We start from the raw sequence: 27,300 nt of genomic DNA, 5'->3' as shown, positions 1-27,300 counted from the left end.
AAACAGAACCAATAAATAATTATGTCTGTGATTGCTCGTTCTGACCGGGATTCGAAAGCCGAGGATGAATGGGTTGAGTTGGACAGTGATGAGGAGACCATCTCTCCGGATCTGCAAAGACTGCTAGATCAAGAAGCTCGTCTACTCCAACCATATCAAGAGAAATTGGAGACCGTAAATTTGGGGCAGGGTCAAGAGTTGCAAGAGGTCAACATTGGGACCCGTATCAGTGATGAAATAAAGGCACAATTGATCCAACTATTGAGGGAATACAAGGACGTATTTGCATGGTCGTACCATGATATGCCCGGTTTGGACTCCAACATCGTCGAACACAAGTTGCCATTAAAAGAGGGGTTTCGACCCATTAAGCAAAAGCTTCGACGAATCAAGCCCGAATGGTCCTTAAAGATTAAGGAGGAGGTAGAAAAACAATTGGACGCGGGATTCTTGGTTGTATCCCAGTATCCCGAATGGCTGGCTAACATTGTGCCAGTCATCAAAAAGAATGGGAAGGTTAGAGTGTGTGTTGATTATAGGGATTTGAATCGTGCCAGTCCAAAGGACGATTTTCCCTTGCCCCACATCGATACACTTGTGGATCACACCGCCACAAACACACTCTATTCCTTTATGGATGGATACTCGGGGTATAATCAAATCAAGATGAATATAGAAGACCGCGAGAAAACTTCTTTCATTACACCCTGGGGCACTTTCTGCTACAGGGTGATGCCTTTTGGACTTAAAAATGCGGGTGCCACCTACCAACGAGCGATGGTGATGCTATTCCACGATATGATCCACAAAGAAATTGAAGTATACGTGGATGACATGATCGCAAAGTCAAAAGACGAAATGGACCACATCCAATATTTGAGAAAATTATTCAATCGGCTTCGTAAGTATCAGCTTAAGCTAAACCCGGCTAAGTGTACTTTTGGAGTTCGGTCGGGTAAGCTTCTCGGGTTCATCGTCAGTGAAAAAGGCATAGAGGTGGACCCCGATAAAGTAAAGGCAATAATGGAAATGCCTCCTCCTAAAACTGAGAAAGAAATTAGAGGATTCCTCGGCAGGGTGAACTACGTCGCAAGGTTCATCGCACAGTTGACTGACACGTGCAAGCCAATATTCAAGCTGTTGCGCAAAAATCATTCCGAATCTTGGGATGAGAATTGTCAACAAGCTTTCGATAAGATCAAACAGTGCTTGGCCAATCCACCAGTGTTGGTGCCACCTGTCGAGGGAAGACCATTAATCCTCTATCTAACGGTACTTGATGAGTCCATGGGAGCTGTGCTAGGACAACAAGATGAAACAAAGAAGAAAGAACAAGCCATCTACTACCTGAGCAAAAAGTTCCTTGATTATGAAACCCGCTACACGCCACTAGAAAAGACGTGCTGTGCGTTAGCATGGGCAACACAACGGCTCAGGCAGTATATGATTAGGCATACTACTTGGTTGGTTTCCAAAATGGACCCGATTAAGTACGTGTTCGACAAACCGATAATCACTGGGAAGATTGCCCGATGGCAAGTGCAATTATCAGAATTTGACATCATACATGTCACACAAAAGGCCATCAAGGGTAGTACCCTAGCTGATTACCTAGCACACGGGCCGACCAATGACTATCAATCCCTTCAGGATGATTTCCCCGATGAGGATATAATGCATTTACAACATGAAGATCCTAAGGATGATACGTGGACCATGTATTTTGATGGAGCCTCCAACATGCTTGGACAGGGGATTGGAACAGTATTAATCTCCCCACAAGGAAAGCATATCCCCTTAACGGCAAGACTCAACTTCGACTGTACAAATAACATGGCCGAATACGAGGCTTGCGCGTTAGGAATCCAAGCAGCAATCAACAATGGTATCCTAAAGCTCAAAGTATTTGGAGATTCGGCTTTAGTCATCCACCAACTGCGAGGTGAATGGGAAGTCCGAAATCCTAAGCTGATACCATATGTTGAGCATATCAAAGACCTGACACAATTATTTCAAAATGTCGTCTTTGAATATATCCCAAGGGAGGAAAATCAGTTCGCTGACGCCCTTGCTACACTATCATCGATGTTCGCCTTGGATAAGGAGCATGAAATGCCCATCATCAATATCCGGCGGCACGATAAGCAAGCGTTCTGCCTACTGATAGATGAAGCTGTTGACGATCATCCATGGTTCCATGACATCAAACAATATCTGTCAAAAGGGGAATATCCTGATATGGCTAGCGATAATGATAAAAAGCATATTCGAAGAAGGGCCATGGGATTTCTGTTGATTGGAGAAACCCCCTACAAAAAGAATTATGACTCGGTCTTGTTGAGGTGCATAGACCAAGTCGAAGCTCAAAATGTAATCAAAGAAATACATGAGGGGGTTTTCGGTACCCATATTCCCGGGCCTGCAATGGCTAAGAAAATCCTCAGAGCAGGATATTATTGGTCGACCATTGAAAGGGATTGTTACCAATACGTCCGGAAATGCCACAAGTGTCAAGCATACGCCGACAACATTCATGTCCCACCAACGCCACTCAATGTGTTGGCTTCACCATGGCCATTCGCAATGTGGGGCATGGATGTTATTGGACCCATCGAGCCAAAGGCATCCAATGGACATAGGTTCATCCTTGTGGCCATTGACTATTTCACCAAATGGGTAGAAGCAGCATCGTATGCTCATGTGACCCGAAAGGTGGTAACATCCTTCATCAGAAAGAATATCATATGCAGATACGGTATTCCCGACAAAATCATCACTGATAATGGATCCAATTTGAACAATAAGATGGTGGAAGAACTGTGCAAAGAGTTCAAAATTCAGCACCACAACTCTTCCCCATATCGACCAAAGATGAATGGGGCAGTCGAGGCAGCCAATAAGAATATCAAGAAGATAGTACAAAAGATGGTTGTCTCATTCAAAGACTGGCATGAGATGCTACCCTTCGCTCTCCATGGTTATAGGACTTCAGTACGTACATCCACAGGAGCTACTCCATTCTCCCTTGTTTATGGAATGGAGGCAGTTCTGCCAGTTGAAGTCGAGATACCTTCTCTGAGAGTAATCATGGAAGCAAAACTTTCCGAGGCAGAATGGGTTCAAAGCCGATACGACCAATTGAACCTTATCGAAGAAAAGCGACTGAATGCCATATGCCATGGTCAAGCCTATCAAAGGAAGATCAAAAAGGCTTTTGACAAAAAGGTCCACCCTCGAGTCTACCATGAGGGAGAGTTGGTAATGAAGAAATTGCTACCAGCTCAAAAGGACAGAATCGGAAAGTGGGCCCCGAATTACGAAGGACCATACGTGGTGAAGCGAACCTTCTCCGGAGGAGCATTGATTCTCACAGACATGGACGGAGAAGAACTTCGATACCCAGTCAACACTGACGTGATAAAGAAGTACTATGCTTGAAGACGTTGTTTGCATAAGCCCGCTAGGATGAAAACCCGAAAAAGGGCATCCTAGGCAAAAGTTAGGGCAAAACAAAAAGCCCGCCAGTACAAGGGTACTAGGCAAAACAAAGGCAAAATTATCCCCGCTAGGATACGTCCTAGGCAAAAGTTAGGGGCAAAAGAATAAGATGTAAAAGCAAAGCAAGCAACGGTCACTTGAATCGAAAACCAAAAGGCGGTTCAAGTGATTATCTTCTAGAAGCGAGCGTCTTGCAGCATCTACACTCCTGGCTCAGGCATCTCACCCGAAGCGATTAAGGGAATGGGAAGAGCGACAATTACAGATATAATTGTTTAAGCCAAAAATGTATAGCCTACCTTGGCCAGCCATTCTTCAGAAATTTCCTTCTGTATATCTTTCTGTAAAAACACTTGTGAATATCAATAAAAATATCCATTTGTTTCTTTTCTTTCTTGACCATGTGATTATGCCTCTGAATTGGTTTTTCTAAAAAAATTGTATGAAATTCCTTAATCGGTCAATAAAGAAAAATTGGAGGGGTTCCTATAAAATCCATAAATCTCCTGCATAAAGGCTCATAAAAATACTCCCTCGCGTCAATGACAGAAAGTCCTCCAAGAAGAAGAGGATAGGGAGAGCCACTCACTTTTCTAAATAAATGAACAAAAATAAAAAATTGTATTGCATGCATCACACATATTAATTGCACATTTAAAGACCTTATCATGAGGCAATTGCATAAAATAGAAAAATAGAAAAATTGCTTGTGTATGACAACAGCAAACAAAATGCAAAGATTCAGAAAATCAACAGCGTCATACAGAATAACTGAGCCTGGAGAGGCTTGCCGAAACAATACTCCCACAGAATAACTGAGCCTGGAGAGGCTCGCCGAAATAATACTCTCAAAATAACTGAGCCTGGAGAGGCTCGCCGAAATAACACTCTCTCAGAACAACTGAGACATTTCTGTACAGCAAAAGCCAAAAACATAAAAAAGGCAAAATACAGAAAAAGCCGAAAATGAAAAAGGCAAGGATATAGAAAATCCAACAAAAAGATTGCACAGAATAACTGAGCCTGGAGAGGCTTTCCGAAATAATACTCCCGCAGAATAACCGAGCCTGGAGAGGCTTGCCGAAACAATACTCAACAGTTTGTACAGAATAACTGAGCCTGGAGAGGCTTACCAAAATACTCCTCATCCTCCACATCAAAGAATAATTGAGCCTGGAGAGGCTCGCAGAAATAATACTCCCCAGAGAAACCTCAACTCACGCTCTTGGACTCAAAATCCCCAGCAAGAGCTATCAAGCAAGATCGTCAAAGTCCCTAATGGAAACACGATCGCCCAAGAAGAATATCCAAGTCAAAGGACTTTAAAACTTCCTCAGTGAAGATAGCTCTTCAACTCAGGCGTTGAGTGAGGCTAAGCCTGCAGAGGCTTCCTAAAAAATACTCTGGGATACATAAGATCCCCAAATCCCCAATCGCCTACTCAAGAGGCATCCCTGCAAGAGGAGAAAAATCAAAAAAATATCAATAAATACTCCCCAAGCGGAATCCGGCACTCAGCCGAACACTGAACCCCATTCCCCAGTCGCCTACATAAGAGGCACTCCTTCAAAAGGAAAAATCATCAATAATCATTCCCCAAGTGGAATCTGGCTCTCAGCCAATCATTGAACATCCAGGTGATATGCCTAACAGAAGAGGCTAATCAAAATCAACGACAAAATCCCCCAGTGGATAACAGCCTACACAGAGGCAGCAAAATCAGAAAACCAAAAGAGTTACCCGAACAAGGATAACCGGGATACTCCACCAACGTCGAAAGGACATCAGCCAATCATAAGGCACCGCTCACATCAGAAAGAGCATCTTTGTGTCTGCACCCCTAAGGAATCAGAAATTCCCCAGTGGGCACCAACTACGCAATGGAAAGTTGGGACACAAGAACCTATGAGTAACTGCACATCCCCTAGACGGATCCCTGCGTTATCCAGCCCTCAGTGGCACAAAAATCAAAAAAACAACCGTCGAAGCAGCATCGTGGACTGTGGAGACAAAATCATCACAAATCCCTGGAAAGGAGATATTCACGCTACCCCGTTGTCACAAACACGGAGGTATGCAGCTTCCGACTCGAGCAATGAGCGAAGCTATCTCTGGAAAGGAGGTACTCACTGCTCACCGTCGTCACAAGGGTACTTAGCTTCCGGCTCAAACAAAGAGTGAAGCTAAGCCTGGAGAGGCGGGTACTCACAACTTCCAGCTTGGGCAGCAAGCAAAGCAAAGCCTGGAGAGGCGAAACTCACACTGCTCACCGTCGTCACAAAGGTGCTTAGTTTCCGGCTCGAACAAAGAGCAAGACTAAGCCTGGAGAGGCGAAATTCACACTGCTACCGTTGTCACAAGGGTACTTAGCTTCCGGCTCGAACAAAGAGTGAAGCTAAGCCTGGAGAGGCGGCACTCACAGCTTCCAGCTTGGGCAGCAAGCAAAGCAAAACCTGGAGAGGCTACTCGACAATTTTCCACCGGAAGACGCTACAAGTCAGAAGGTTGGCACATCACCCGGACAATTGGGTCAACTCCTTTACTTGTCAGCCGGTACACCAAAAGACCGTTTGACTAAGTAAAGGGGGGGCAGCTGTAGACCCCTAAAATTGTCCGGGTCGGAAATAAAACTCGAAGACCCTCAAAGATCGAAGGAAAGTCAGCCAGAAGGACTCCTAGAAGACCATAGGATGGCTATCTGTAGGTTTAGAGGTCTTAGAGTAACTTAAAATAAGGAAGTGGAGGGAATGAAGCCCAATACGGCCGTACTAAACTTAATACGGCCGTATTGAAGCTTCAACACGGCCGCAGTGAACTCAATACGGCGTATTGAAGTTTCTGAAACTTCAATACGGCCGTACTGAAATCAATACGGTCGTATTGAAGCTTCAATACGGCCGCAGTGAACTCAATACGGCGTATTGAAGTTTCTGAAACTTCAATACGGCCGTACTGAAATCAATACGGCTGTATTGAAGCTTCAATACAGCCGCAGTGAACTCAATACGGGCGCATTGAAATTTCTGAATTTCAATACGGCCGTATTGAACTCAATACGACCGTATTGAAGTTCAAAATTTTCAATACGGCCGTATTGATCCCATAGCCCGTATTGCGCCTGTTCCCTATAAATATGGCGTCATTTTGACGTCATAACACACTTTTACACACAGTTTTAACCCTCTTCTTGAGTATTCTGGGTTTTTTTGAGCAGTGCTCTGCTTAGAAATCACTCGGAGAGTTGATCCGACGAAGTTCTTGAGCCCCGAGCCATTTTGCTTGAGGATCGAACCTAGTCGAAGGGAAATCCTCCGGATTTCCATAGTCAAAATTTTAGCGAGCGGGCTTGTAGAGCGAGGGAACGCCAAAAAGCTTCCCAGTTTTACTTGATATATAAAAAGCACGCTTCAAAGGTTTCTTCTTCAAAATCCTTCCTTTTACTGCTTTCTGTGTGCATATTTAACTGTCATCATGTAGATAGTTAATTTATAATCGCTTATAATAAATAGGGGTAATTTAGTAATTTTACGCTATTATTTTAGAAATAATCTGTCATAGGGAACCTGAAAGGGGCGCTGTGGGGTGCTAACACCTTCCTCACGCGTAACCGACTCCCTTACCCGACTCTGGTTGTAATGGCCGAAGTCGATTTTTGAATCGATTGCCTTATCCCTTTTTCCAATGTTTTGAGTAAAACATTGGTGGCGACTCCAAAGAACCCTCCTTTTACGAAAACCGCTAATCCATGGAGGGTCCCGCTTGGGATTAACATGGATTGGTGAGACTTTTAATAAATAAATTGGATAAGATCGACAAGGTCTCAGTTTGAGAATAAGTCGTTCTAATAATCCAATACATTTTCAAAACTAAAATAAAAGCGAGCTCGACCGTCTTCGCGACCGCCGAGGCCCGTTTCGGGCCGGTGGCGACAGTGCCATTGGAGGTTAGTCATGTCTTGCTTGGGAGGCCATGGCAATTTGACAAACAAACAATCCATGATGGCCTCACAAACAAAATAAGTTTCCAACACTTAGGTAAGAAGTTTGTGTGGTGTCCTCTATCACCATCTCAAGTGAATGAGGACCAACTCAAACTAAAAGCTAAGAAAGATGAAGAAGAGAAAAGCAAAAACAAAAAGAAAAAGAAAAGAAAAGAAAAGAATTTTCCCTTTGAAGAGAAAGAAGGGCTAGGTTCAAGAGAACCTTAACCCTTGTGCCATCCTCATTCTTTTGGTGCTAAAGAAAGATGGAAATGGAGGATGGGCACCTTTTTTTTTTAAAAAGCCATCATTGAATAAAAGGCACCCAATCCCTAAAATAAATGATTTGGTGAATGAGTTGCATGGGGCAATAACTTTTTCAAAAATAGTGATGCCTCTTTGGCTTTCTCCTTCCCCTAGCACTTTCATTCAACAAATTGTGTACCTAAGGATTGCATAGCTAAGTTTTAAGTAGTTTCTTTCCCTAATTGTGGTCTCACATCTCTTGAAGGTACCAATGGAATGATTGAGCTTGAAGATTTGTGGTCAAATCCTTCTCAAGAAGGAGGGGATGATGGAGGAGCATCCTTGAAGCATCATATAGGGCCTATCACAAGGTCCATGGCTAGGAGAGTAGAGGAAGATGAAGAACACACCACACCAAAGGCCATGATCATCATGTGTGTGGAATTTTAGCCATCTCCTTAATTTGTTGCTTCCTTTTCCTATTTTTCCCTTGTATTTTGGGGTACATTAGATATTAGGATTTTATTTTCTATTTTTATTTAGGCTTTGTATTATGGGGCAAAATTAGTCTTAGGATTTATTTTAGGACTTAAGCCTTATTTTTAACGTCAAAAGTCCATTTCTTTCTCTTTTTTTGACCTAAGGGTACTTTAGTCTTTTAGGAGGGATGAGAGCCATTTCATTTGGGATGCATTTAGGGTTCATTTAGGGTGCATTTGGACTCCAAAATTTCGGCCAAATGCTCCCAAGAAACCCTAGATGTCTTTCTCTCCCTATAAGTACTCTAGGTAACCCACCTTGTAGCCACTTTGGAAATTAATGAATTTGAGTGAGCCTTTGTGCCTCTTCATTCCTTCCTTAGTCCCCTAGGAACTCCATGGCCCCCTATCCTCTCCTCTCTACCTAGAGTGAGCTTGGGTCTTCCTTGGTTGGCCTTCATCATCCTAAGTGAAGTGAGCTAGCCTAAAGGAGCTACACCACCAAACACCATCCATTTGTCTCCTTCATTTTGTGCGTCACCCTTCACCTTCCCAAACACCAAATCCTCCACTTCCATACGCTTGAAGAGATCATCCTTCACATCATATCAACCTTGGAGAAGAGAAGGAATCAACCACTAGCTCTCATGGAGAAGTTGGTTCCATCATTACCTATGTTGTCTGGCAATTCTTTTATTCCTTGGGCATTCTTACCGAGCCCTTGCCCCGGTTTGTTTCCATTTTTGAACAAAATTTGTGCTACCGAATTCTTCATGTTTGGGATCTTTTCAAAGTGGCAAATTTCCAATGCTTGGAAGGCTATTTCCAAAGCTTCTTCGGCCGCATCTACATGCGGGATGGTTAGTGGTTTACTGATAATCATATCCTCCTATGCTTGTATGTCTACCAACTTGTCATCTACTACAAACTTAACCTTTTGATGAAGCGTGGACGGTACTGCTTTTTCCTGATGTATCCATGGCCTTCCAAGGAGACAGCTATAAGCGGAGTGATATCCATTACTTGGAATTCCACATTGAAAATGGTAGGACCTACTTGGATGGGTAAGATAACTTCTCCCATCACTTCCCTTTAAGATCTGTCGAAAGCACGAAGGATCATATTGGTTGGTTGCTTTTGAGCTTCCTTCACAGGCTGTGCAGAATCTAAAGAATGAGAGTGCCATCACCTTGAGGTCTGGCAAACAGATTGACATACCTACACCTGAGCTTGCATCTAAGCCTATACTTGAGAAAGAGGCCCCTGCAAGTGGTAGCAGAAGATGCTTGAAGCATTGTCGCCATCTGTCCGAAACGGGCTTTCGGCATTCGCGAAGGATGGTTGGACTCTTTTATTTGTTTAAAAATATGGATTGCCAGAATGACTTATTCTCAAACTGAGACCTTGTCAAAGGAGCAATTTTATTAAAATGGTTCACCAATCCATGTTAATCCCAAGCGGGACCCTTCATGGATTAGTGGTTTTCGCAAAAAGGAAGGGTTCATGGAGTCGCCACCAATGTTTTACTCAAAACATTGGAAAAAGAAGTTTAAGGCAATCGATTCAAAAATCGACTTCGGCCATTACAACCAGAGTCGGGTAAGGGAGTCGGTTACGCGTGGGGAAGGTGTTAGCACCCCACAGCGCCCCTTTCGGGTTCCCTATGACAGATTATTTAAAAATAATAGTGCGAAATTACTAAATTACCCCTATTTATTCTAAGCAATTATGAATTAACTATCTACATGATGACAGTTTAAATATGTACACACAGAAAGCGATAAAAGAAGGGACTTTTAAAGAGATAAACCTTTGAAGCGTGCTTTCTTATATATCTTGACAGAAATTGGGAAGCGTTTTGGCGTTCCCTCCCTCTACAAGACCGCTCGCTCCCTCCTATAAAATTTTAACTATGGAAATCCGGAGGATTTCCCTTCGACTCAGTTCGAGACACAAGCAAAAAGCTCAGAACTCGAGAACTTTGTCGGATCAACTCTCCGAGTGATTTCTAGGCAGAGCACTGCTCAAAAAAAACCCAGAATACTCAAGAAGAGGGTTAAAACTCAGTGTAAAAGTGTAGAATGACGTCCCATTGACATCATATTTATAGGGATGAGGCTCAATACGGTCTCTGGGGGTCAATACGGTCCGTATTGAAGTTTTGAACTACAATACGGCCGTATTGAATTCAATACGGCCGTATTGAAGTTCAAAAACCTCAATACGGCCGTATTGAAGTTCAGTGCAGCCGTATTGAGTTCAAAAACCTCAATACGGCCGTATTGAAGTTCAGTGCAGCCGTATTGAGTTCAGTGCAGCCGTATTGAAGTTCAGAAACTTCAATACGGCCGTACTGAACCCTTGGGAGGCCGTATTGGGCTTCATTCCCTCCACTTTCTTATTTTTTGCTACTCTAAGACCTCTAAACCTACAGATTGTCATCCTAGGGTCTTCCAGGGTCTTCCAGGAGTCCTTCCGGCTGACTTTCCTTTGATCTTCGAGAGTCTTCGAGTTTTATTTCCGACCCGGACAATTTTAGGGGTCTACAGCTGCCCCCCCTTTACTTAGTCGGACGGCCTTTTGGTGTACCGGCTGACAAGTAAAGGAGTTGACCCAATTGTCCGGGTGATGTGCCAACCTTCTGACTTGTAGCGTCTTCTGGTGGAAAATTGTTGAGTAACCTCTCCAGGTTGAGTATTAGTCGTCGCCTCTCCAGGCTCATTGCATACCTCCGTGTTCCTTGACAACCTCGGGGTAGCTGAGTACCGCCTCTCCAGGCTATACCTCCGTGTTCTTTGACAACCTCGGGGTAGTTGCATACCTCCGTGTTCCTTGACAACCTCGGGGTAGCTGAGTACCGCCTCTCCAGGCTAATTGCATACCTCCGTGTTCCTTGACAACCTCGGGGTAGCTGAGTACCGCCTCTCCAGGCTAATTGCATACCTCCGTGTTCCTTGACAACCTCGGGGTAGCTGAGTACCGCCTCTCCAGGCTAATTGCATACCTCCGTGTTCCTTGACAACCTCGGGGTAGCTGAGTACCGCCTCTCCAGGCTAATTGCGTACCTCCGTGTTCCTTGACAACCTCGGGGTAGCTGAGTACCGCCTCTCCAGGCTAATTGCATACCTCCGTGTTCCTTGACAACCTCGGGGTAGCTGAGATGATTTTGTCTCCACAGTCCACGATGCTGCTTCGACGATTTGATTTTGATTTTGGTGCCGCTGAGGGCTGGATAACGCAGGGATCCGTCTAGGGGATGTGCAGTTACTCATAGGTTCTTGTGTCCCAATTTTGCTTTGCGTAATTGGTGCCCATTGAGGAATTTCTGTTTCCTTGGGGTGTAGACACGAAGATGCTCTTCTTGAATTGAGCGATGCCTTATGATTGGCTGACGTCCTTTGACGTTGGTGGAGTATCCCGGTTATCCTTATTCGGGTGACTCTTTTTTGATTTTCTGATTTTGTTGCCTCTGTGTAGGCTGTTATCCGCTGGGGGGTTTTGTCATTTGATTTCTGATTAGCCTCTTCTGTTAGGCAGATCATCTTGATGTTCAAATGATTGGCTCAATGCCGAATTCCGCTTGGGGAATGATTATTGATGTTTTTGATTTTTTTTTTTTTTTTTTTTTTTTTTCTTTTTACAGGGATGCCTCTGAGTAGGCGACTGGGGAATGGGGATCTTATGTATCCCAGAGTATTATTTAGGAAGCCTCTGCAGGCTTAGCCTCACTCAACGCTTGAGCTGGAGAGCTATCTTCACTGAGGAAGTTTAAGTCCTTTGACTTGGATATTCTGCTTGGGAGATCGTACTTCCATTGGGGATTTTGACGATCTTGCTTTGATAGCTCTAGCTGGGGATTTGTTCCGTGAGCTTGAGTTGGGGTTTCTCTGGGGAGTATTATTTCTGCGAGCCTCTCCAGGCTCAATTATTCTGTGAGAGTATTATTTCGGCGAGCCTCTCCAGGCTCAATTATTCTGTAAGAGTATTATTTCGGCAAGCCTCTCCAGGCTCAGTTATTCTGTGTGCTGTGGAGTATTATTTCGGCGAGCCTCTCCAGGCTCAGTTATTCTGTGAGAGTATTATTTCGGCGAGCCTCTCCAGGCTCAATTATTCTGTAGGAGTATTATTTCGGCGAGCCTCTCCAGGCTCAGTTATTTTCTGTATTTTTGCCTTTTTTGTCGGTTTTCGGCTTTTTCTGTATTTTTCTTTTTTGTTGATTTTGGCTTTTTCTGTCAGCTGCTGTCATACACAAGCAATTTTTCTCTTTTTTTTTTTTTTTTTTTTTTTTTTCTATTTTATGCAATTGCCTCATGATGAGGTCTTTGAAAATTTCTTTATGGCCAATACGGCCGTATCCATTTCAGTACGCCCGTATTGAGTTGAAGATTTGTTCGTAACCCTAATTTCAGTGCGGGTGTACTGAACATGGTACGGGCGCATTGTTTTTTCTGAAGTTTATTTTTTGTTTTTTTTTGTTTTTTTGTTTTTTGTTTTTTTGTTTGTTTTTTCAATAAACAGAGAATAAGTGATCTTCCAGTACACCTATCATCTGTATGCATGTATGCGGTATGATGCACCTAATTCTATTTGATTTATTTTTTCAAAAGAATTAACCGATGCGTTTCTGTGTGGATTCTGCCATTCCTCAAGACGGACTGTGCGCTGCCGACTTCTATAACCGAGGAACGATGCGTATTAAGATTTGGTGTTATCGACCAAATGATTCTTTCCTTCCTTTAAAAGATGTGTCAACCCTCCTATTGACCACTATATCTCCATGTTTCCATTAGATTATTCTAAAATCGTTTGGGACAAGAGAGAAAAGAAGGAAAGGATATATATTTTCAAAAGTTTGTGTTTTAGAGGGGATTTATTTTTATTTTGAAAAATGGTTTTTGTAAGAATGGCTGGCCAAGGTAGGCTTATTGTGTTTAGGCTTGTTTGATTAAACACTTATGAAGTTAAGCACGTCTTGGTTATTAACGTTTGTGATTTGACAACTTGGATAGCTTTTCTTGAGCCCCTTTTTTGAATTTCAGTTGGTGGTACTATCATGGATTTATTCTGTTTTTTCGATTGCCCTAACTTTTGCCTAAAACACCCATTTGTGGAGTTTTAGCGGGCTTTTGTTTTTGTTCATTATTTTGTAACCCTAACTTTTGCCTAGGTCACCCTTTTGTGGGATTCCTAGCGGGTCTTTTGCTCTTATTTTTGCGCAGTCCCCTTTTTGGGTTCCCTGCCGAGCTTTTTGTTTTTTAGGATTTTTGTCCTGAATGGATTTCTTTTTATCCATGACGGCACTTATTGAGGCCAAGGGAAGGTGCTCCAAGTTGTCACACACACTTCCACATAAAAATGATGCGGGTTTATTTAAGACGATTTTAACCTCATTCATGTTTATTCAAACAGGGTTTAAAAAATAATGTGGTCTAGAAATTTATTGCAAGCAAGAAAAGAAGCAATAAGAAAGAATAAAGAATGATTTTATTATAATCATAATGGAAACATGTGCCCTATCGAGGCTCGGGGGTCGGGCTGTCCCCGAGGAGTAATCTCTAATAGTCATCAGGTTTACACATCCCTATCGGAAGGTGGAGAGCACTTGATGACGACGACCGGCCTTGATGTTTGTGAACCGGCCTTCCTAAAGACCTGGCTTAAAGAACGTCGAGAAGGATCTTGATTCCTCTTCGTTCTTTGATCTTTAATAGGGTTGTATCCTAACCCTTGTTTCCCGGATTATCCTTGATGATGGGTAGCCCCGGAATTCCTTGGGAGTCTTTGCCAAGTCCTTGTCCCGGCAAGTATCCATTCTTGGTGAGCATATGGGCTACCTTCTTCATTTCTCAGGGAAATATCTCAACATTGGCGATCTCCAATGCTTGGAAGGCGGTTTCTAAAGCTTCCTCTACTGCATCCACATAAGGTATGTTGGATGGCTTGCTGATGAGTATGTCATCTTCAGCTCGTACAGTCACCAGTTTGTCACCCACTATGAACTTGACTTTCTGGTGGAGCGTAGAGGGAACAGCTTTCGCATCATGAATCCAAGGTCGGCCGAGGAGACAGCTGTATGCGGGAGTAATGTCCATCACTTGGAATTCGACATTAAAGATGGTGGGTCCAATTTGGATTGGAAGATTGACTTCTCCCACCACTTCTCTTTTAGAACCGTCGAAAGCTCGAACGATCATGTTGCTCGGGCGCATTTGGACTCCCTTGATTGCCACTTGATCAAGCGTTCTTTTGGGCATCACATTCAAGGAAGATCCGTTGTCTACCAAGACTTTTGCGATGTGATACTCCTTGCACTTTACAGAGATGTGCAAGGGCTTGTTGTGATTTGGTCCCTCGGCGGGGATCTCTTCATCGGTGAAAGTGAGGTGATCATTAGCCGTGATGTGACTAACAATCCCCTCAAACTTGTCTTGGGAGATAGTGTGCGACACGTATGCCTCGTTCAAGACTTTCAACAGAGCTTGCCGATGCGGTTCGGAGCTTAGGATCAACGACAACAGAGTGATCTTTGCTGGCGCCCTATGAAGTTGATCCACGATGGAGTACTCGTTCTGTCGGATAAACTTTAACAGCTCGTCTGTCTCCTCCTCGGATTCTTTTTCCTCGGTTTTCTTTTCTTCTTTTTCTTTATTCTTGGGGGCTTTATCATGAAGATCTTCGGGAGTGTAGATCCTGCCACTCCTAGTCATGCCCCCAAGTCCAGCGATGTTAGAGATATCGCTGTCGGCAGAAGAATGGATGTCGTATATCCATGGCACAGCCTTATTTGATTTGTAAGGGAAAGGCCTTGGAGCAGTGATCCTTAATGGTGTCGGACCTTCCCCTTTGTTCGTCTTGATTACCAACAACGGAGTTGACGTGTGTTCGCTTGGCGCGGTTGTTGGCTTACACTTGATAACGAACGGCGTGCGATCCATCTTGAACATACGCATCGATTTAATCCTTTCTTTTTATTAAGGTTTATTAATGAATTACTAGGAGGGATGTTTGAAATGCAAACCTAGATCCCTCCATGATCTTTGATAAGAATGCATGATATGAGATGATGACGTTGAATATGCATGCATTGTGTTTATTCAACTAAGCATTATCATGTTTTCGGGATGCTCCTAAGATGATGCATGATAATTGCTTGGTTTGGATGAATAACCCCCTTTTTTTTTTTTTTGGGTATTTTTTATTTATTATTTTTTTTTTGTATTTTTTGGGTGAAAATGGAAACTACCTATATGAATGTGATGAAGGTAGATGTTAACACCATGTAACGGAAGATTCTTATTCCTATTTATTCTTATTTTAAAAAGGAATGTTGTATGTTTAAAGAATGCAATGTATGCTCAAACAATGTCACATAAACAATGCACAAACAATTCACTCATCCACGAACAGTCACGAGCGAATCACGAGGTAGGGGTCTCCTGCAGAAAAGTGCATATTCAAGGAGGTTCTAACTGTTCTCACTTGGTCAAAGGCCCCCAAGGTGCCCCAATTATAGGGACCCAATTCCTCTCGTCGTAAGTCGATGGAAAGTTCCAACGCACTGTCGGACTTGAGTTCATGGTTATCACCTTGAGTGATGTTTTCCGACAACGGTCTGCGGGCACCTATAGACCCATTCGACAACCGGCCGTACTAACATCCACTCCCTATGGATTACCACTCATGCCCCCGGGTATAGAGGGAACTGTTGTGTGCAAAGGTTCGTGTACAGTTTGTATTCAAACAATTGCGAGAATTTAAACATACAACAGTTATTAAAGCCAAATAAATAAAGCATGTTATCATACAAACAAGGGGTAATAGAGTAATTTTAACTATTATTTGTTAAAAATAATCTGTCACTAAATGGGACTGACTCTCGAGGCTTCCCCAGCGGAGTCGCCATCTGTCGCCATCTGTCCGAAACGGGCTTTCGGCATTCGCGAAGGATGGTTGGACTCTTTTATTTGTTTAAAAATATGGATTGCCAGAATGACTTATTCTCAAACTGAGACCTTGTCAAACGAGCAATTTTATTAAAATGGTTCACCAATCCATGTTAATCCCAAGCGGGACCCTTCATGGATTAGTGGTTTTCGCAAAAAGGAAGGGTTCATGGAGTCGCCACCAATGTTTTACTCAAAACATTGGAAAAAGAAGTTTAAGGCAATCGATTCAAAAATCGACTTCGGCCATTACAACCAGAGTCGGGTAAGGGAGTCGGTTACGCGTGGGGAAGGTGTTAGCACCCCACAGCGCCCCTTTCGGGTTCCCTATGACAGATTATTTAAAAATAATAGTGCGAAATTACTAAATTACCCCTATTTATTCTAAGCAATTATGAATTAACTATCTACATGATGACAGTTTAAATATGTACACACAGAAAGCGATAAAAGAAGGGACTTTTAAAGAGATAAACCTTTGAAGCGTGCTTTCTTATATATCTTGACAGAAATTGGGAAGCGTTTTGGCGTTCCCTCCCTCTACAAGACCGCTCGCTCCCTCCTATAAAATTTTAACTATGGAAATCCGGAGGATTTCCCTTCGACTCAGTTCGAGACACAAGCAAAAAGCTCAGAACTCGAGAACTTTGTCGGATCAACTCTCCGAGTGATTTCTAGGCAGAGCACTGCTCAAAAAAAACCCAGAATACTCAAGAAGAGGGTTAAAACTCAGTGTAAAAGTGTAGAATGACGTCCCATTGACATCATATTTATAGGGATGAGGCTCAATACGGTCTCTGGGGGTCAATACGGTCCGTATTGAAGTTTTGAACTACAATACGGCCGTATTGAATTCAATACGGCCGTATTGAAGTTCAAAAACCTCAATACGGCCGTATTGAAGTTCAGTGCAGCCGTATTGAGTTCAAAAACCTCAATACGGCCGTATTGAAGTTCAGTGCAGCCGTATTGAGTTCAGTGCAGCCGTATTGAAGTTCAGAAACTTCAATACGGCCGTACTGAACCCTTGGGAGGCCGTATTGGGCTTCATTCCCTCCACTTTCTTATTTTTTGCTACTCTAAGACCTCTAAACCTACAGATTGTCATCCTAGGGTCTTCCAGGGTCTTCCAGGAGTCCTTCCGGCTGACTTTCCTTTGATCTTCGAGAGTCTTCGAGTTTTATTTCCGACCCGGACAATTTTAGGGGTCTACAAGCATCATATAGGGCCTATCACAAGGTCCATGGCTAGGAGGGTAGAGGAAGATGAAGAACACACCATACCAGGAGCCATGATCATCATGTGTGCAGATTTTGAGTCCTCTCCTTAGTTTGTTGCTTTCTTTTCCTATTTTGCCCTTGTATTTTGGGGTACATTAGATATTAGGATTTTATTTTGTATTTTTATTTAGCCTTTGTATTATGGGGCAAAATTAGTCTTAGGATTTATTTTAGGACTTAAACCTTAATTTAGAAGGTCAAAGTCCATTTCTTTCTTTTTCTAGACCTAAGGGCACTTTAGTATTTAATGAGAGATATGAGCCATTTCATTTGGGATGCATTTAGGATTCATTTAGGGTGTATTTGGACCTAAAAATTTCGGCCAATTGCTCCCAAGAAACCCTAGATGCCTTTTCTTTCTCTATAAGTACTCTAGGTCACCCACCTTGTAGCCACTTTGGAAATTAATGATATTGAGTGAGCCTTGTGCCTCTTTATTCCTTCCTTAATCCCCTAGGAACTCCATGTCCCCCTATCCTATCCTCTCTTCCTTTAGTGAGCTTGGGTCTTCCTTGGTTGGCCTTCATCATCCTAAGTGAAGTGAGCTAGCCTAAAGAAGCTACACCACAAAACACCTTCGCTTCCTCTCCTCCATTTTGTGCGTCAACCTTCACCTACCTAAACACCATCTCCACCACTTCCATACCCTTGAAGAGATCACCCTTCATGTCATCTCAACCTTGGAGAAGAGAAGGAATCAACCATTAGCCCTCATGGAGAAGTTGGTGTATGTTCGTTTAGAGGCTTCTAAAGTTTCCTACTAGGGGTCTGAACACACACTCACTCTTGTTGTGCTAAATTTTTTTTTGTGAGAAAGGTGAAAAAGGGCTTAGTGATTTCTACTTGAAAAGGCTTGGTTTTTAAAAGATTCTTTGTAGTCCACCTCCCTTGATAGTTCACTTTGTGCACTTAGGCCTCCTATCATTTTTCTTGCCCTAAAAAATATTTTGTGAAAACCTTTTATCACTCACTCTTTGTGAAAATATTTTCAAGAACCGCTTTGTGAAAACCTTTCTTGATCAAAGATGAGTGATCATTCAAGTGTAAGGGGTCAAAATAGTTATAGTAGTAGACATAGTCTTACGGATGAACTTAGAGAACTTAGGGAGTACATAAAAAGAAAAGAAGAATAAAATGAAAAAAGAGAGGAAGAGTATAAGAGAAAAGAGAGAGAAAATGAAAAAACAATAAGGAAATAAAAGACATGCTAGCAAAACTAGTCATGGGGGGGAGTTGGGGGATCCAACCAAAGGGTTCCCCCAACTAGGCCCCAAAGAGGCAATGGGGTGAGAACCCCTAGAAGTGAAAGTGAGGGTAGTCAACACCCTACAAACCCCCCAAGTGATAGCCATTATAGTAGTCATCACAATGATGATTACTATTAAAGGCCACCAAGAACACAAAGAACAATGGAGTCTTCCAATAAGGAACCCAATATTACTCTTCCCTCATTTCATGGCAAAGACAATGTTGAAACATATTTAGATTGGGAAATGAAAGTTGAACAACTTTTTTCTTGCCATGGAATCAGTGAAGAGAAAAAGGTTTCTTTGGCAACCTTTAGCTTCCAAGGGCATGCTATGTATTGTTGGACCTCCTTGGAAAAAGAAAGAAGATTGCATCATGAGCCCCCAATACAATATTGGAATGAACTCCGTAGTGCCTTAAGAAGGAGGCATATTCCCCCATACTATGACCGTGAGCTTATGGATAAGCTTCAAAGGTTGAAACAAGGGTCATCAAGTGTGGAGGAATATAGGCAACAAATGGAGTTACTTATGATAAGGGCTAGAATAAGGGAATAAGAGAGGACCACCATTTCTATATTTCAAAGTGGTCTTAATCTTGAAATAAGAGACAAAGTTGAAATTTTGCCTTATAGAGATTTAAATGAACTTGTTCAACTTTGTTTAAGAGTGGAGCATCAACTTAAAAGAAAAACTTTTCAAAAAGACTCCACTTCCTCTTATTCTAAGAGTTTTAAGAAGGAGGGCCATTCTTCCCAACCTTATTCTAAGGAAGAAAAAGAAAAAGAAAAAGAGAAAGAAAAAGAAAAATCGTCTCTCAAAGCACCTTCCAAAGAATCTAAGTCAAGTGAAATTAAGTGCTTCAAGTGTCTTGGAGGAGGACATATTGCTTCTCAATGTCCTACAAAGAAAACCATGATTTTAAAAGCCCAAGATCACTATAGTAGCCTTGATGAAGCTACTTCATCTTCCTCTAGTAGTGAAGATGAAGCCATAGATTCCGAGGAAGAAATCTTACCTTGTGAATGAGACTTATTATTGGTTAGAAGGCTCTTTAGCAATCAATCTAGTGAAATTGACCAATCTCAAAGAGAGAACTTATTTCACACAAGATGTAAGGTTCTAGAAAACAATTGTTCTTTCATTGTAGATAGTGGGTCTACTTTCAATTTTTGTAGTACTAGATTGGTTGATAAGCTAGCCTTAACTACAAAACCTCATCCTAAATCTTATAAAATGCAATGGATCAATGAGGAAAGTGGTGTTGTAGTTAGCCAACAAGCAAGCATACCAATCTTCATTGGCAAATATAAAGAAGAAGTTTTGTGTGACACAGTGCCATTGGAGGCTAGTCATGTCTTGCTTGGGAGGCCATGGAAATTTGACAAGAAAATAATCCATGATGGCCTCACAAATAAAATAAGTTTCCAACACTTGGGTAAGAAATTTGTATGGTTTCGTCTATCACCCTCTCAAGTGAATGAAGACCAACTCAAATTGAAAGCCAAGAAATATGAAAAGGAGAAAAATAAAAACAAAAATTAAAAGAAAAGAAAAGAAAAGAGTTTTTCCTTTGGAGAGAAGGAAGGGCTAGATTCAAGAGAACGTTAACCCTTGTGCCATCCTCATTCTTTTGGTTCCAAAGAAAGATGTCAATGTAGGATGTGCATCAATTTTAGAAAGCCATCAATAAATAAAATATAGGCACCCAATCCCTAAGCTAGATGACTTGATGGATGTCTTGCATGGGGCCATTCAATTTTTCAAAATTTGCTTATATGCATGGTTGGTGATGCCTTTTTGGGCCTCCCCAATACCCCTAGCACTCTTATTCATCTAATAAATCATGTACTTAAGGGTTCAGTAGGAAAATTTTAGTAGTTTATTTCCCTAATTGTGGTCTCACATCTTTGAAGGGACCAATGACATGGATGAGGATGACGATTTGAGGTCAAAACCTTCTTAGGAAGGAGGGGATGATGGAGGACCATCCTTGAAGCATCATATAGGGCCTATCACAAGGTCCTTGGCTAGGAGAGTAGAGGAAGATGAAGAACACACCACACCAAGAGCCATGATCATCATGTGTGTAGATTTTGAGCCCTCTCCTTAGTTTGTTTCTTTCTTTTCCAATTTTTCCCTTGTATTTTGGGGTACATTAGATATTAGGATTTTGTTTTGTATTTCTATTTAGCCTTTGTATTATGGGGCAAAATTAGTCTTAGGATTTATTTTAGGACTTAAACCTTAATTTAGAAGGTCAAAGTCCATTTCTTTCTTTTTCTAGACCTAAGGGCAGTTTAGTCTTTTAGGAGAGATGAAAGCCATTTCATTTGGGCTACATTTAGGGTGTATTTGGACCTCAAAAGTTTGGCCAAATGCTCCTAAGAAACCCTAGATGCCTTTTCTCTCTCTATAAGTACTCTAGGTCACCCACCTTGTAGCCACTTTGGAAATTAATGATATTGAGTGAGCCTTGTGCCTCTTTATTCCTTCCTTAATCCCCTAGGAACTCCATGTCCCCCTATCCTCTCCTCTCTTCCTTGAGTGAGCTTGGGTCTTCCTTGTTTGGCCTTCATCATCCTAAGTGAAGTGAGCTAGCCTAAAGAAGCTACACCACAAAACACCTTCCCTTCCTCTCCTCCATTTTGTGCGTCAACCTTCACCTACCTAAACACCATCTCCACCACTTCCATACCCTTGAAGAGATCACCCTTCATGTCATCTCAACCTTGGAGAAGAGAAGGAATCAACCATTAGCCCTCATGGAGAAGTTGGTTCCATCATCATACAGGTGGACCTTCTTCCAGTGCACATAGTGGCAACTTACAACCTCCTATCCCCCTTCCATTTCCACCAAAATCAATTCCAAGCAAAAGGATGGAAGATATGGATAAGGAGATATTGGAGACCTTCAAGAAGGTGGAGGTGAACATACCTCTGCTGGATGCCATCAAGCAAATTCCCAGATATGCTAAGTTCCTGAAGGAGTTGTGCACCCCCAAGAGGAAGCTGAAGGGCAATGAGCGAATCAGCATGGGTAGAAATGGTTCAGCACTCATAGGTAAATCTGTTCCACACATTCTTGAAAAATGTAAGGACCTTGGTACATTCTATATACCTTGCATTATTGGTAATAGAAAATTTGAAAATTCCATGCTTCATTTAGGAGCCTCAATTAATGTCATGCCTGTGTCCATTTTTAAATCTTCATCTCTTAGACCTCTATAGCCTACGGGTGTGGTCATTCAGTTGGCCAATATGAGTGTTGCCCACCCCACAGGTTTGTAGAGGATGTCTTGGTTCAGGTTGGTGAACTTATTTTTCCTGCTAATTTCTATGTTCTTGATATGGAGGAGGGATTCTCCCATGGTTCTGCCCCAATCATTTTGGGTAGACCATTTTTGAAAACAGCCCGGACCAAGATTGATGTTTATGCTGGCACCTTGTCTATGGAATTTGGTGATATTGTTGTTCATTTCAATATTCTAGATGCCATGAAATTTCCTTCTGAAGATCATTCTCATTCTGTTTTTCATGCTGAATTGATTGATGATTTAGTTGATGAGAACATTCATGATTTTGATTCTTTTCATGATAAGAAACATTCATTTTTATCTGATTTGTATAGTTGCCTTTCATGTATTGAATCTGAATCTGCATTTCGAAGTGATTTTGATTGTGATGATGCATCTGGATTTGATACTTTGGGTGTTGTACCTCTTGGTCTTGATGTTATAGAGTTAGAATACACTACAATGTTGTAGGAAGTACAAAAGAATCTGACCTTCTGGTTGAGGTACAGGTTGCAAAACCACTTCTTCTCCCTTCTTTGGTTCCTTCTGATGTTCAGCCAGCACCCACACCAGAGTTGAAGCCTCTTCTAGAGAACCTCAAGTATGCTTACTTGGAGGACGATGAGAGATTTCCTGTGACCATATCCACCTCCCTTGATGCTGATCAAGAGGAGAGGTTGTTGCATGTGCTCCGGAAGCACAAGAAGGAAATTGGTTGGACCCTGGTAGACATTCCTGGTATTAGCCCATCCACGTGCATGCATAGGATTCTATTGGGGGATGAAGCTATACTAGTGAGACAACCACAGAGGAGACTTAACCTGATGATTCTAGAAGCCGTAAAGAAGGAGGTGACCAAGCTTCTACAAGATGGGATCATCTATCCCATTTCTGATAGTCAGTGGGTGATGTTAGAAAAAAATGGCACAATCCAAGAGGGGGGTGAATTGGATTCTATGACCCTTTTAAAAATTATCAGAGTATTTAGGATCTTTATTTCACTTAAACTTTTCTAAGACTGAATTTTTCAAATGAAGCTCTCTTAAAGACTTGTTATGAACGTATGAATGCAATATGCTTTCTTGATTACAAAATTGTGAGGTTCAAATATAATGTTCTAATTCAGATCTAAACCAACAATTTTCACATACACATGTTAATCAAGAATTATCTTCTTTAATGTTCAATCAAGCAATTACTCAAAGTAAAAGATAAGGTAGAAGAAGATTGCACAAGTCTTTTATACTGGTTCAGCCACTCCACATGTGACCTACATCCAGTCCTTAATCAACACCTGATTAAGATTTGCTCCACTATCTTTAAGCAAGAAGGTTTACAAGCACACACATGCATATACTTCAACACTCAAAGATAACCACTTTCTTGACCCCAAGAAAGCACCCCTTGTAGAACCCACTACAAGAAACCTTACCACTTGAGAAACCCTTCTCAAGATTTTCCACAAAGATTCACAAAGAATAAAAGGAACGAATTCACCTGGAATTCTTGAACAAATCTTTATCTTCCCCTTTCAAGAATATGATGATGATGATCTTCTACTAAAGCTTTTCACAAACGTTTTCACTCTTGGATTTCACAAAGAAAACTCTCCAAGATGTCACAAAGACTCACAAAAACGTTTTTCACAAATTGATTATCAGTTCTAACTCATGTCTGAAGTTTCTCAAAGTTCAAACTATTTATAAAAGTTTCAGACACAGATAATTGATTATTTTAAAGAATAATCGATTATTTTGTTCTTCAGATTTTCTGGAAATCAACCAAGAACAATATAATCAATTATTTAGCTGGATAATCGATTATTCCAGAGAGTTGTTCCTGGGATAATCGATTATTACAGCAAGGCCTTAAAGAAGCTTTTCCAAAGCTCAACAGGTGAGTCCAGTCCAAGTGGTCCCCAAGAAGATAGGCCTCACTGATGTTAAGAATGAGAGGGATGAGTGTTAGAAAAGAATGGCTCAATCCAAGAGGGGGGTGAATTGGATTCTATGACACTTTAAAAATTTTCAGAGTTTTTAGGATCTTTATTTCAATTTAAACTTTTCTAAAAATAAATTTTCAATGAAGTTTCTTAAAGACTTGTTAATGAAGAATGAATCCTATATGCTTTCTTGATTAACGAATAATGAGATTCAAAGTTAAAAACAATATGTAATACTTTGACTTAGTTCAAACCAATGTTGCTCATGCAAACATGTTAATCAAGAACAATCTTTTCAATATACAATCAAGATATTACACAAAGTAAAAGATAAGGGTAAGAGAAGATTGCACAAGTCTTTTATCATGGTTCAGCCACTCCACATGTGACCTACATCCAGTCCTCAATCATAACCTGATCAAGATTTGTTCCACTATCTTAATGAAGAAGGCTTACAAGCATACCACACATGCATACACTCCTACATTCAAGATAACCACTTTCTTGACCTCAAGAAAGCACCCCTTGTAGAAACCCACTACAAGAATTCCTTACCACTTGAGAAACCTACTCAAGATTTACAAGTATTCACAAAGAATTAAGGAACGAATTCACCTGGAATTCAGAAGCAAATCTTAATCTCTTTCCTTTCAAGAATGTGATGATGATGATCTTTTCTCAAAGCTTTTCAAAAACGTTTTTCTTCTTGGATTCACAAAGAAAACTCTCCAAGATTGTCACAAAGACTTCACAAACATGTTTTTCTAATTTTGATTCTCAATTCTAACTCTGTTCTTAGGTTTCAAAATGGTCAAACTATTTATAAGTTTTTCAGAACCAGATAATCGATTATTTTAAAGAATAATCGATTATTTTGTTCTTCATGATTTCTGGAAATCAACCAAGAACAATTTAATCGATTATTTTGCTGGATAATCAATTATTCTAGAGAGTCATTTCTGGGATAATCGATTATTTAAAAAATAATCGATTATTGCAGCAAGGCATCCTTTATGCCTGTTGCTGGAATAATCGATTATATTTAATGATAATCGATTATTTTGAGTTAGTTTTCAAAACTTTATTTTAAGTCTCAAAATAACTTCTTAACCTTTTAAACTCATCATCATACATTCCCTAATCAGATTAGATACAGATTAGCCAAAGCACAAAGCACACACACAAAACAAATAAGCTCAAACAAAGCAATCTATAAACTACTCCTATTACATAACATTTTCCTTTGACTTTGTTTTTGACTTCTAAGTTGTTGATGTCCTTGGTCAGCTTTGTTCCACACATTTGTTATCATCAAAACCTTTAATCTTCAGAGGTGATCTCAACAATCTCAGTCTCCCCCAATCTCAACAATGAGCTCATACCCACTAGAGTGCAAAACAATTGAAGAGTCTGTATTGACTATCGGAGGCTCAGCCAAGCGACAAGGAAGGATCACTTTCCTTTGCCCTTTATTGATCATATGCTTGAGCGTTTGGCAGGTAAATCCCATTACTGTATTCTTGATGGTTTCTCTAGTTATTTTCAGATTCATATTGCTCTTGAGGATCAGGAAAAGACCATATTCACCTGCTCCTTTGGCACTTTTGCCTATAGGAGGATGCCCTTTGGCCTATGCAATGCCTGTGGCACATTCCAGCAGTGCATACTTAGTATTTTTAGTGATTTTCTTGAAAATTGCATAGAGGTGTTTATGGATGATTTTACTGTTTATGGATCCTCTTTTGAAGCATGTTTGGATAAAGTTTTGAATAGATGCATTGAGACTAACATTGTTCTTAATTTTGAGAAATGTCATTTCATGGTTGAGCAGGGTATAGTCTTTGGGCATATCATTTCTAGTAGGGGAATTGAGGTAGACCCTACAAAGATATCTGTTATTGCACAATTGCCTTACCCCTCTTGCGTGCGAGAGGTACGATCTTTTCTTGGCCATGCAGGTTTCTACAGGCGCTTCATTAACGACTTCAGCAAGAAAGCCCTTCCACTATCTTGCTTGCTGCAGAAGGATATAGACTTCAATTTTGATGACAGGTGTAAGGAGGCGTTTGACTACCTCAAGACAGCCTTGACCACTACTCCTATCATTCAGGCACCAAACTAGACAGTTCCCTTTGAGCTGATGTGCGATGCTTCAAATTATGCACTGGAGGCTGTCTTAGCTCAGAGGGTTGACAAATTGCCTAGGTGATATACTGCGCTTCCAGGACGTTAGATGCTGCTTAAGAAAATTACACAAACATGAAAAAGGAACTTTTAGCTATTATTTTTGCACTTGATAAATTTTGATCAGATTTTCTTGGTTCTTGTGTCGTTGCTTTTATAGATCATGCAGCTCTAAAGTACCTATTGAAGAAGGCTGACTCAAAGCCTAGGCTGATCAGATGGATGCTTTGGCTTCAAGAGTTTGACTTGGACATCCGTGATAGGAGTGGAGCACAGAACTTGGTGGCATACCATCTCAGCAGGATTGAGAAAGCTGAGGATGAGAAGAATTTGCCCATTCAGGATGATTTTCCTGATGAACACTTGTTAACTGTTTCTATTCCTTCCCTCACCCCTTGGTTTGTAAACATTATGAATTATTTAGTTGCTTTTGTTTTTCCTCCTTTGGCATCTAGAGCTCAAATTGATAAACTTAAGAGCGGTGCTAAACATTATGTTTGGGATGACCCCTATTTGTGGAAGTTGTGCATTGATCAGGTAATCAGGAAATGCTTGCCAGACCATGAGATTGATTCGATCTTGCACTTTTGTCATTCTTCTACACTTGGTGGTCATCTTGGCATTTAGAGGACAACTTGCAAGGTGCTTGAATGTGGTTTCTACTGGCCCACCATCTTCAAGGATGCGTGGAAGATTTACAGCACCTGTGAGTAGTGTCAGAGAGCAGGAGGATCCCTTTCTTGGAGACAGCAGATGCCTCAACAACCCATGTTGTTCTGTGAGGTCTTTGATGTCTGGGGTATAGATTTCATGGCTTCTTTTCTTGTTTCATTTGGTTTTTCACATATTCTCCTGGCTGTTGATTATGTTTCAAAATGGGTCGAAGCCAAAGCCACCAGAACTAATGATGCTCGGGTTGTTGTGGATTTTGTCAAATCTAACATATTTTGCAAGTTTGGAGTACCTAGAGCTATTGTTAGTGATCAAGGCACCCATTTTTGTAATAGATCCATGCAGGCATTGCTCAGAAAGTATGGGGTTGTTCATAGAATCTCTACACCCTACCACCCCCAAACTAACAGGCAGGTTGAGATTTCAAATAGGGAGATCAAGAGGATCTTAGAGAAGATTGTGCAGCCAAACAGGAAAGATTAGAGTAGCAGGCTGGAGGATGCTCTTTGGGCACATAAGTCTGCTTACAAAGCA

General features: G+C 41.3%; 1 protein-coding gene across 1 annotated transcript; it reads left to right on the top strand.

The window, feature by feature from the left end:
• The first annotated feature begins 9,180 nt into the window (after positions 1-9,180).
• On the top strand, positions 9,181-27,249 carry LOC145950462 (uncharacterized). Its single transcript, XM_083061552.1, has 11 exons — positions 9,181-9,266; positions 21,642-21,805; positions 21,904-22,044; positions 22,165-22,398; positions 22,440-22,873; positions 25,410-25,569; positions 25,869-25,964; positions 26,222-26,631; positions 26,722-26,800; positions 26,900-26,961; positions 27,049-27,249. The coding sequence occupies exons 1-11, from the start codon at positions 9,181-9,183 to the stop codon at positions 27,247-27,249; spliced, it is 2,067 nt and encodes a 688-aa protein (XP_082917678.1).
• The last annotated feature ends 51 nt before the right edge of the window (positions 27,250-27,300 follow it).

Source organism: Cajanus cajan, chromosome 8 (genome assembly GCF_000230855.2).
Source record: "Cajanus cajan strain Asha chromosome 8, NIPB_CcT2T_4, whole genome shotgun sequence".
Taxonomy (NCBI): domain Eukaryota; kingdom Viridiplantae; phylum Streptophyta; class Magnoliopsida; order Fabales; family Fabaceae; genus Cajanus; species Cajanus cajan.
Note: the sequence above shows the minus strand (reverse complement) of the source record. Positions and strands in the feature narration are given on the sequence as shown.